Here is an 11,347-nt window from a genome sequence, read left to right on the forward strand (position 1 = left end):
GTATGAGTGTGGGTAAATACCAATCTCTTTTTCCAAACCACCCCTAAAAGTCCCCCTTAAACAGTCTTACAATCGAAGAAGAAAAACCTGTAGAGGAAACTGAAGTTTTGTGTGGGGGAGAGAGGAAGGAGCCTGACCTACCTGTGTAGGGTTAGATGATGCCAGCAAGTTCAAAGACTATGCACGCATGCATTGACAAAATTGTGTGAAAAGAATATTAAATAAAGCTACTGACTGTAGTTCTCTGAAAGTGAAAGTCCTCTGCTGTCCAGCTTTCCTTAATCATCCAATCCTGCAGCGTCTCTATCTACCTCTTAGTTTCTCCTGACCAGTTTCTGAAGTGTAGCTAATTTGCACGCCTGTGTTCCAAAAACTGTGTGATGTCTCTCCCTCTCTCTCGGTTCTCTTCCTCCCTCTCTGTCTGTCTGTCTGTTTCTATCTCTCTCTCCCTCCCTCCCTTTCTGTTCTCTCCCTCCCTCTTTTCTCTCCTCCTCGCGCAGGGAAAGTGAGAAAGTGATCGTTTCTCAGCCTCTCCCTCTTTCTGTTTCACCCTCCTTGCCTTATATCTTACAAACAGCTGAGGCAAAGAAGACAAAATTATGCATTTATCCACTACAAACACACACACAGATCTTCAGAGAGGTAATGGACAGACAGGCAGGGATGGAGTGAAAGAGTGTGGTAATGGGGTGTGTGTGTGTGTGCGTGTGTGTGTGGGGGGGGGGGTGGTGGCGGCTGTTACTGGGTCAGTAGGAGATGAGGAATGGAGTTTGGATCAAACTGTTATAAGTGAAAACTGAAAGCTGTTGTATACCACCACATTCTGAGGGGGTGGGTGTGGATATGTGTGTGTGTGTCTGTGCGCGCTTGTGTGTGAAGTGGCTGCTGGTTGACGACAGAAGTGTGTGGTTTGTGTGTGTGAACGCGTGAGCTGGTGTGTGTGTGTGTGTGTGTGTGAGTTTGTAAAATGACATTGTAATGTATTCATATTTAACAGGCAGCAGGCGAGACTGATCCATAATTCACAGCAATCTGTCTGGGAGAGCAGACTGCCCACGGGACAGGACAACACCAGCACTCGTAGCCATCACCAGAGATGGGACAGGACACAACAGGACCACTCAGACCAGCACCAGACACTCTTAACCTGACGTCAAGGTTCACGCTTTGCAGGGTTACAGACAGTACTGAGCAGTTCTCCAGCTAGCCGAGATATCTTGGCTTATTCCCCAGTCAGAGATAGCAGACACAGACTTGTATTTATATACTTACTATAATTGCAAATACACACACACAAAACAGGAAACCTTGAGGCGCTGGATGGTAGTGAACCTACCATCTGGGAAAACACAATGGCCTCTCCTAAAAAGTGGATTCCCATTCCACAATCAGGAAGTCCATGATGGACTTTGCAGAGAATCTCCAGCTCCGGGTCTAGATGGTCCTCCCCCTGGATGGAGGCCGAGTTTGGACCAGCTCAGGGTCAGTTAAAGGCACCCAGTGCAACTTTATGTAAACATTCAATAAAAAATAAACATTCAATTTCTAGTCTTTTTTACACGTAGTAAGTTTCAATAACTCCATACCATTACATATCGACATTAAAGGAGCAAAGATGAGACGTCGTTGTGTGGTGAGAACTGATAGAAAATCGTAAACAACAACAATCGCCGGTGGGGAGAAGCCATTTTTCCATTGACTGGAAGCCTGCTTTATTTATTGTAGGTTACAAAAAATAAAGAAAATGGCGGCGATTGTTGTTGTTATCGATTTTCTATCAGTTCTCACCACACAACGACGTCTCATCTTTGCTGCTTGAATGTCGGTATGTAATGGTATGGAGTTATTGAAACTTACTACGTGTAAAAAAGACTAGAAATTGAATGTTTATTTTTAAGCCTCGAAAGTTGCACTGGGTGCCTTTAAGGACCAACTGCTCTCCAGGTGTAAACTGACTGGCTGCAGATTACCTCTGACTGGTCTCTGGATGGGGAATCTTTGGCTTCCAGAGGGCCCAGATCACAGCAGAATTGCTCCTCTGGTTTCAAGCACACACACATGGCTCCCCTGGCTTTGAACATCAAATGTTTTTAGGTGTGACCACTCCAAACGATGGTGGTCGGTCCATGATTCAACCTTCCTGCAGAACACATGTACCATCATATCCACAGAAACTAAAGAGCTTACTCTTCATGACTATGACATATGGCTTTATTGCTATGCTGTAACATTAAGCCTATGCGTAAAACTAAATGAAAATTTCCTCAAGGTAGTACCAGTTTGTGCAAAACAGCTGAAATAGCTTTGAAACCAAAGGATTAAGGTTCTGTTTTGACACACATCTGTTTCTTGTTGTATACGTTGAGGTTTCTGCTGGGACTGTCAATGATCTGTGAAAATCATTCTACCACTCCACAAATTAAATATAAATAAAAAAATCTCAACCTTCTTTAAGCTGCCCCTTGATCTTGACAAATGTCTAACATTTAACTTGTCGTTTTGCTGTAGTTTCCAGTGGTGCTGTTGTCAGAAAGCCGTCGCCTGAGATACATTTCTGCCACAAGCTTTCAGCTGTAAACTGACACAATTTTCTGTTTGACCTGGCAAACACACTCACACAACTTTGCCAGATGACCAAGAGTGCATAAATTATCCAGCACAAAAATTCATGATTTAAACACAGCCAATGAGGACGCTGTTACTGCCTGGGCCACACGGAGCGGTGGCACACAGCTGCTGAGTTTGACTCGTACTCACTTTCTGACAGAGGTTGACATTTTATTTTAAAACCGTCCAAGAAACAATAAAATCATATCAGCATGCATGACCAGCTAAACGCCAGGCAGAGCCTTTAATGAGTGAAGGGGAGATAATAGAGCACTAGACACAGACGAAACGTCTTTCTGAGATGGCGGGGGGAGGGGGAGGGATACTATAGGACCCTACCTTATCAAGGTTGAAGGTAAAAAAAAAACGAAAATTCTATTGCAATAGAATAACGGAAACAAACTAATAAATAAAAACAAGCTACGCAAACAAAAAGCAAATGAATGAGTGTGGGAAGAGACAAGTGTGAGGACACAAACTAGTGAGAGATGAGGAAACACAGCTTGCTCCACATGTCACAGGTCAGCCTGCCTCCCCTGAGGTACGGATACTCCTATGGTAGAAACGATATTGTTTGAATAGCGCAACACCGACCTCACACATCATCTTTGTATTTATATTTCATTTATGTACCTAGTGCATGGTTATTAAAGTCGGTCATAGGTTGGCGAGGACATGTAGCAGGACAGGCTCGAGTGCCACCTTAAATTTACCTGAGTCACTATGCCCCATTTAAAGGTGCAGTCCGTAACTAGTGAAAGGTTCTTGACATTTTACCTCAAGAGCCAAACAAATTACACCCCTCCCCTCTGTGATCGGGAAGCAACTGTTGATTGGTTGTGTGTTTATTGCTCGGTCCAAGACTGTGCAGGAGCCATCCAGAGCAACTCTGTACATGTGACTGGATTAGAAGCTGGGACTGCACCTCTATACAGATTCATGGGCATTGATGACCACATTTTTGACAGTTGAGACTCTTTCATTAAGCAGCATGAAGACTAAATGACAACACGACCAAATAAAATGAGACCCTGATTGCATATTGTTTATTTATTTCTATTCGAGCACAAAAACACCAAACTTGAAACGTGAACTACTCCACCAGAAAACTCCTGGCCAACTGATCTCAAGAGGCCACGGGCAGAAACTTCTGTTACCATACCGGAAAAGTACATGAAATGACAGGTGGATTTAAAACAGTCGCATTTAGTTTTTTTTCCCTCTATCTTTTTTTTTTTTTTTTTTAAAACACTACACAGAGGCTGACAGGAGAGCTACTAAACCATACCTGCTCAAACGCACACCATTTACATTTTACAGACAACATTATTAATGCTGAAATTATAAGTTAATTATTTTAAATCACTCAAGCAAAAGGATTAAAACTTCAAAAATGTGAACAATCCCCTTTTCAGTGCAAACAAAAACACCCACACACACACCCGAAACAAAAACAAGTGGGTTATCAGTGCCGATACAACATGTGGTTTTGGTTTAGTCCTTCTTCGCAGTGAATTAAATTGTTTAACAACCCACCCCTAACCCCCTCTCTCCGAAGCCTCAAGTGGAGCAGGTCGTTTCAAACGCCCAAACAGCTCAGAAATTAATGCAGTGATTGTTCCAGCTTCTCAACAACAGCAACCACACGCCACCATACAACTGAGTGCCTAACAATCGAGGCACCTCTGTGGACGCCGGACAGATATTAAGCCCCAGACCAGACAGGAGGGTTCACGTGTGTGTGGCAGACAAGATATAACTGATTTCGTCAAGTGATTCACCTCTCTTACTAAAGCACCATATTTAATGTGACTAAACATAAGATTAAATAAACGTTGAGTATTCAAAAAGATAATAAAAAGGGTGCCCAAAAATGCTGTCTACTGTTAAATGGTTGTTTAATTAATGCTTATTAATGCCAAACCAGTCTGAGCTGAAAAATGCTGAACTATTTCACAGGAACATACTGAAGTTTCTACACATGCCAAACCCACGGCAACCAAAAGATGGCCACGCTACAACAAACACACTCCAGTAAAACACCAAAGGTAATTATGTACATAAAATATAAATATGCAAAAATATATGCATCCACATCCCCGCACTCACTCATATGCACACACACACACACACACATACACACCACTCTGGGGCTGGGCAAGTAGACGCACTATAGGCCCATCTTGGGGCAGAAGAGTTGTAGAATGCCTGAATTGGGGCAGGAGAGTTGTCGAACCTGGAGTCCTGCAAATATCAGTGGGGGGGGGGGGGGGGGGGAGACACCTTCTCTCCTCATTCCTCTTACGAGCACTGCCATGACAAGAACCCCTGAGGGAGGGAGAATGGGGGGGGAAGGAGAAGATGAGAGAGAGCGTGAGGTGAACGCTCTGCTTTAGTCCTGGCCTCGAGGAACCACAGGACTGAAAAAAACTCAGTCCTAACACTTTGATCGTCTTAGAACATAAAGAGCAATGTGAGTGGTTCTGAGTCACTAGTTACATAGACAGACATGTACTTACATAGACAAACAAGTATCAGCATAGACAAACATGAATTTACAAAGACAGACCTTGCAAATTATCACACACATCTGGAGACAAACGTGGTGAAATGTGGACTAATTATGGTTGGGAAGGGTGGGATTAACAGCATTTGGAATTTCATTATCGACCCAAACACTTTCTGAAGGCAGGGCTGAAAATAGGTTAGACATTCTTCTAACTGAAAAATAAGGAATGAAATTCTTCAAACTGAGAAATAATGAATGAAAGTGCTGGGGAAATGGAGAAAGTTAGGGGTGAGTCAGGGGAGAAAAGTTTGTTTGTTTTCAACACACATCTAGTCCACCATTTCAAAAAGTTGTCTCCAGGGTGTGTGAACTTCCATCATGTATTGCCAATATCATGTCTGGCTCAAGTGTGTGAATGGCTGAGAAGGAGGAGAGGAAGTCATAAGCACTCTTGCCTGCACAGGTTGATAGTACTACAGGGGCTCAAACTACAGCAACGTCAGTAAGGTCTGCACACCACAGTCCACATAGTTCTGCAAACACACACATGGTTTCAGTAAATTAGCCTCAAGCCCAATCAGCTACAAGCATGGACAACTGCTGCCTGAGGGCACTTCTCCTATACCGCCACCTAGTGGTCTCATTAGTCACAGCACTGGCCTGTGTCTACTCACGACTATTGAGGAGCACAACTTTAGAGTCCTCTTACCTGGTTGATGAGTCGCGTCCTCTGTTCCCCTGACCAGTGTGGAGAGGCATACTACACACACACACACACACACACACACAATGTAGTCAGAAATGTTACTTAGGAGGTTTGCGTGCATACGTGTTTGTACGCCAATAAAAACAGTTATTACATTCACAAAACTGTATGTTTTGCTTTGATACATTACACCTGTATTTAAATATAATAAACATTCAAAATGATTAATCAGCACAGAGCACTGCGAGACTGTATCTGATCGATTCCGGAATAGGAATAATAAATCAAGCTTCCACAAGTTTAATAACCACATCACTGTTTGTCTAAGTGTATCAAACTGTGTGTGTGTGTGTGTGTGTGTGTGTGTGTGTAATACCTGGTAGGCACAGGCAGTCTGCGTGTAGCCCATGGGCATCTGAGGGATCATGACTCCAGGCATACTGGAGTACGGGTAAGGCTGGAAGACAGACAGACAGGGAGGCAGAAAGGCAGACACACACACAGGCAGACACATACACAGGCAGACACACACACACACGTTAAAGGGGGATTTATCCAGTCATTCCCATCCTTGAGCTCGATGGTGCATGCCAGTCGTACCCCTACCAATTTTTGTAACCTGTTGCCCCTCGGCATGGCTAGCGCATATGCAAAATGAACGAGCTGGAGACACAAGTCACAGCTCCGTCTGCGCCTCTATGACCCTTCAATGCAGGAGCGGAGGAATGCCCAGATTGCACATAACTCATAGAGGGAGATTAACGCAACAATTCTACAAAGTCTTATCTTCTTATTGCCGCTTTTAGTGGTTAACCCTTCCAAAACGAAGGGGCCCCGTGGGGCACTTGGTGGTATTTTTATTAATAGAATTAAAAATCTCCGCAAGTTTTTGTCCTACAAACATAAAACTAACACCCACAGCAACCTTGAACCTGTTTCTTTTTAAATATATACAGTTTGAAACTAAAGTTTAAATAATCACTTTGTAAGGAGAGTATAACTTATCCTTTGCACATTTCAGCATCTGAGTGAGGTTTTGACCCTCCCATTAGCAAATTACAACTATTCATATGATAAGGGGATGGTAATTCAGTGATCACCATTGGTTCATGATGTGTCAAGAAAACCTGAAGGGGGTAGAGGGCCACAAAGACATTCCAGGGCCATTACGTGCTGGCCATTGTCTTTTGACCAAGGTGTCCCAGAATGTTCACACCTCTCTCATCAATATGCATAGTGGTCTAAGTGAAGAAAAGTGTCACTTTCTATATTACTTATAATAAGTATAGAAACCACACACACTTTGTGAATGCTAAACTCACCTTTTTGGAGCAAACACCTTTGTTTACAAGGTTCAGAGTAAAAAAGAAAACTTCCAAAATATTTACAATGTGTTTTTGTACAAAGTTTGAGCACCTCTAAAACTAGATTTCATTTTAGTGTCTTTATATTTCATTTTAATACAAAACTTTGTTTTACTACAATCCTTTTACTCTCATTGTATTATTGCTGAGTTGTTCTAGAATATAATCATAAATGCCACTTTTGCCTCATGGGTTTTAGTTAGATAAAATAAACAAAAATATCAGGCATGGCAAACTACCTAACAGAGTCAAAAAAAGCCCTTGGGGTTGGAAGTGTTAATCCACAAGTGAATACTGGTGGTGCAGTTAACCACCATGTATATTTCATTGTGCTCTAATTAATCGCATTTAACGTTCCAGCGTGGTAGATGGTATTTTTTCTTGGCAGCGACACCTACTGTTAAGGAGAAGACTGCAGTGACGCACACAGGTGTTTTGACGCCGTGTTGACTCGACTGTTGACAATGACCAATTCATCAAGCATACCAGCCGCTTAACAGTTAGACACACACACTAAAGTTCGATCCATGCACTCACTCACTCACTAACTCACTCGCACACGTTAACAGTTAGATCAATGTACACACTAACGGTTAGATCAGGCTCTCACACATACGTTAAAGTGGTTGTTGTGTGCACTAGAGCTGTTTGGTGTAATCAAAGCGAGCTTCAGTAATCCGCTTGTGTGTGCCTGTAAGTAGTAGTCAGCGTCAGTAGACCGTGTGTGCATGTAAGCATTGGTGGTTTAAACATATGTGTGTGTATAGCTAGGGTTAGGTAAGTATCAACTGACTATTCAGCATATAGTTAGAGTGTGTGTGTGTACGTTTACACCTGTAAGTACTGGCCAGGTGTACTGCATATAGATGTATATGTGCGTGTGTGTAGGTATGTATACCTGTAAGTACTAGCCAGCTGTATTGCACATAGCTTTATATGAGTGTGTGTGTGTCTACATCAGCAGTAATTGGTAGCCTCTTCATCTGGAAGCGCAGGTGTCACCTTTACCCGTAATGCACAATATGGACTGAAACTTTGAATGCAATTTAATACTTCCTTTTAGCCAAATTTGGATTTTGCCATGACATGTACTTATTTATCAAATCCAAATAAAGAAGTAAACTGTGTATACCTGTAAGTACTGGCCGGCTGTATTGAGAACAGGCGTGTTGGGAGGGGCATTGAGAGTAGGAGGGCAACAGCTACAGTAGATGTACTGAGGGGGGGTCATCCACGGGGCACTACCAACAAGGTGAGACGGCACAGCACCTGGGAAAACCACAGAATAACACACACTGTACTAACCCACAGATATTTTTCTGGAAAATACACTTCAGTGAGCAGTCATTCACTATTTGTCCCTTACCAACAACAACAACAACAACAACAAATAAGTATCTGTAGCTAGGCTAGTAGGCTTGGATAATTTAATACCCCCTGGTAGAGAACGGTGGTTTCAATACCTACACACATACTGCTGAAAATGTATATATTATTTACTCTACTTCAAATCTCTTTGGATAAAAGTGTCTACTAAGTTATTAAATGTATATTATGTAAAAGTTATGTGTTTGATTTCCAGAGAGCACACCGGCAGATTAAATACTTAACCTCTACACTGCTTTCTGCACACTGATTTAATCACAAATGTAAATGCAATTACACGATTAAAACAGCAGATGACCGTAATTGTCGATAAACAATGGTTTGCCGATTTACAAGAATGCTATAACTTAACCCAAATTCACTTCGTGAAAGTGTGGCCAAGCTCCGTTTGGGGATTGTTTCCAGTCGTTGCATCCTCATGAGCGTAGACGTCGGGTTAATTTGGAAACCATTTGACCAGTCTTAAAACCAACTGGCATTGAATAGTATGTGATTGCTACAATTGCCACTAACGGTGCAAGCTGATATATTAGCCTTTTCCCAAACCCCGAAGGAAACATTGTCTTCAAACATTGTCTTCGCCCTTGACTAATAAACGTACACGTTCTTCTTCTTGCTCCGGCTTCAGTATTTCTACGTTTGCAAGCACTGCAACTAAGGCTTATACATTTTAGTCTAGCTCTAGCACTGCTTCCAACAAACGCTTAACTTCAATATAATCGCACTTAAATCACCCCCACTGGTCGTAATTAAACTTACGTGAGCTTCTCTCCTTCATGATGGCTGGTCCCAGCTTGAGTTTTCTTCCTTTAAAACTGATCTGTTGCTGTTGACACAAACGCACACACACTGAAGTATGCTACCAAAATTGATTGTGGTTTTAATGAAAATTAAACTACCGTTTTAAAGAGAAATGAAGAAGGCGCTTACTATGTCACTTACTTCAATGATGGTCTGTATATCGACTTCGTCATTGAAGTACACAAAGCCATATCTTTGAAAGTTAAATAAAAAGTCAGCTAAAGACATGATTAAGGGAAACAAACTTTTTTTTTCAACAGACTCATGCCTCTAACCACTCACCCTTTGCAAATGCCCCCGCGGTATGTTATTATTTTCACTTCCTTTATGGGGCCATATCTGGCAAAGAAATCCTTTATTTCGTTCTCGTCCACCTGTGTATAATACAAATGACTTAGCAGTCCCATCAAAACATTCGTTGCATGGCTTTAAAATACTTAGCTGCGTTACTTAACGTACCTTTGTATCGATTCCTCCGACAAAAAGTGTATTTGGCGTCATTTTACCCTCAGGTAAAATATATCCATTTGAAAGTTTCAGGGAAGGCCCCATCTGATATCCGTTAACGTTACGCTGTTTCTGAATATCCTAAGATGATGACATTTGAATATAACAACATACAAAGTTATTGTGTGAAATCTTTCAGGCACGCCACCTTATGTTCGTTAGGCCTGCTAACAGTAAAGGTCAACTATGACTCCAATCAGGCAACAAGTGGAGCCTCGGTCAAATCATGCACGAGCTACCTATAATTTAGGGTCAGCTAATGCTACCGAGCTGACTGAAAGTAACATTTGCGCTTGTGAAACATGAAAGAGGAACATCTGCTAGTTACCCTACCAAATACTAAACTAAAATGCGACTCTGGCAATAAAATGAAGCACTAAATATAACATTCACAAACATATTGACTATTTAATATTTCACTGGACCTTGTGGTATTTCATTTGGCGGTAGCAGCTAGCACAAGATGTTCCTCGTGCTGAATAAATAGCCAGATTGCTATACTGACATTAGCCTTGTTGCATTTTGACATCGCTATTTGCTAGCCAAGGTAAGGTTAGCTTCATTAAGACAATAATTCACAAATCTGCGTTTAGTATAAAAGTTGACAACGATTAAGCAATTGGTATGAAATATCAATCATTTCCACCATTTAAACGCCAAGTTATGGTGTTGCCACCAGAAGATCAAATTAATATATATTTTAGCGAACTTTGCTAGTTGGGTTGAGTAGCCTGAAACACTAAATTGGTTAATTAACCTTCAGGTTAAACACGAGGCAAGTCCAGCATTCAGTCCAAACGCAGCCAAACCAACATCCACGCTGTCTTAGCTTAGGTAACTAGCAAAACTACATTTAAGTTAGCTAACCGATTTCTCTACCCGACCAAACTCTGAATTCACTACGTTTTACCACCTTTGTGCTAAAATGAAATACTTAGGTTAGCTGAAACGTAATCAATAACAGATGATTGCACTGACTAGCATTAAATAGCATAGCTTACAGTTGCCATCTACTCAAAGCCACCATAAAAACCTGCCATAGCTGGGCAAGTTTTCATTAGCCAGTGTTTTCTATCATTTTGAGTTAAAAGTTAAGTTGTATCCGCTACCATTTCATTACACTTACTTCCAACCAACTATATTTCTTACCATTTCTAAAACCGTTAAAATGTCAGAATAAATGAATTGTTGCGCTACCCTTTCCCTCCACTCTTAACCAGCTTCGTCTCACTTTGGTAAACAGTTGAAGTTTCACCACCACGCCCATGACAACATCTCGTTGCAAATTGGAATATCCAAAATATAAAGAGGTATTTCGGGGGGCTTTGCCTAAAAAACATTTTAGCCTATTTTTTTTATGTGAGACGAGATTTGTCTTTGGAGCTAAATGCCAAAAGTAAGGTTAACCCTCATATTATCTTTGAAAATAACACCCATTGTGTTATGGCTTGTGGGCCAAATTGACCC

The 11,347-nt window shown here is 41.6% G+C and overlaps 1 protein-coding gene across 1 annotated transcript; it reads right to left on the reverse strand.

Annotated features, from left to right (window-relative positions):
• Positions 1 to 5,604: 5,604 nt before the first annotated feature.
• Positions 5,605 to 11,147, reverse strand: dazl (deleted in azoospermia-like; the record flags this gene model as incomplete). The annotated part of the gene is made up of 9 exons (XM_080858716.1): positions 5,605 to 5,649; positions 5,826 to 5,876; positions 6,199 to 6,279; positions 8,319 to 8,455; positions 9,332 to 9,398; positions 9,503 to 9,566; positions 9,656 to 9,747; positions 9,833 to 9,961; positions 11,112 to 11,147. 9 exons carry the CDS (start codon positions 11,145 to 11,147, stop codon positions 5,605 to 5,607), a joined length of 702 nt encoding a protein of 233 aa, XP_080714842.1.
• Positions 11,148 to 11,347: the final 200 nt, after the last annotated feature.

This window comes from Sprattus sprattus (genome assembly GCF_963457725.1).
Source record: "Sprattus sprattus genome assembly, chromosome: 20".
NCBI classification, from domain to species: domain Eukaryota; kingdom Metazoa; phylum Chordata; class Actinopteri; order Clupeiformes; family Clupeidae; genus Sprattus; species Sprattus sprattus.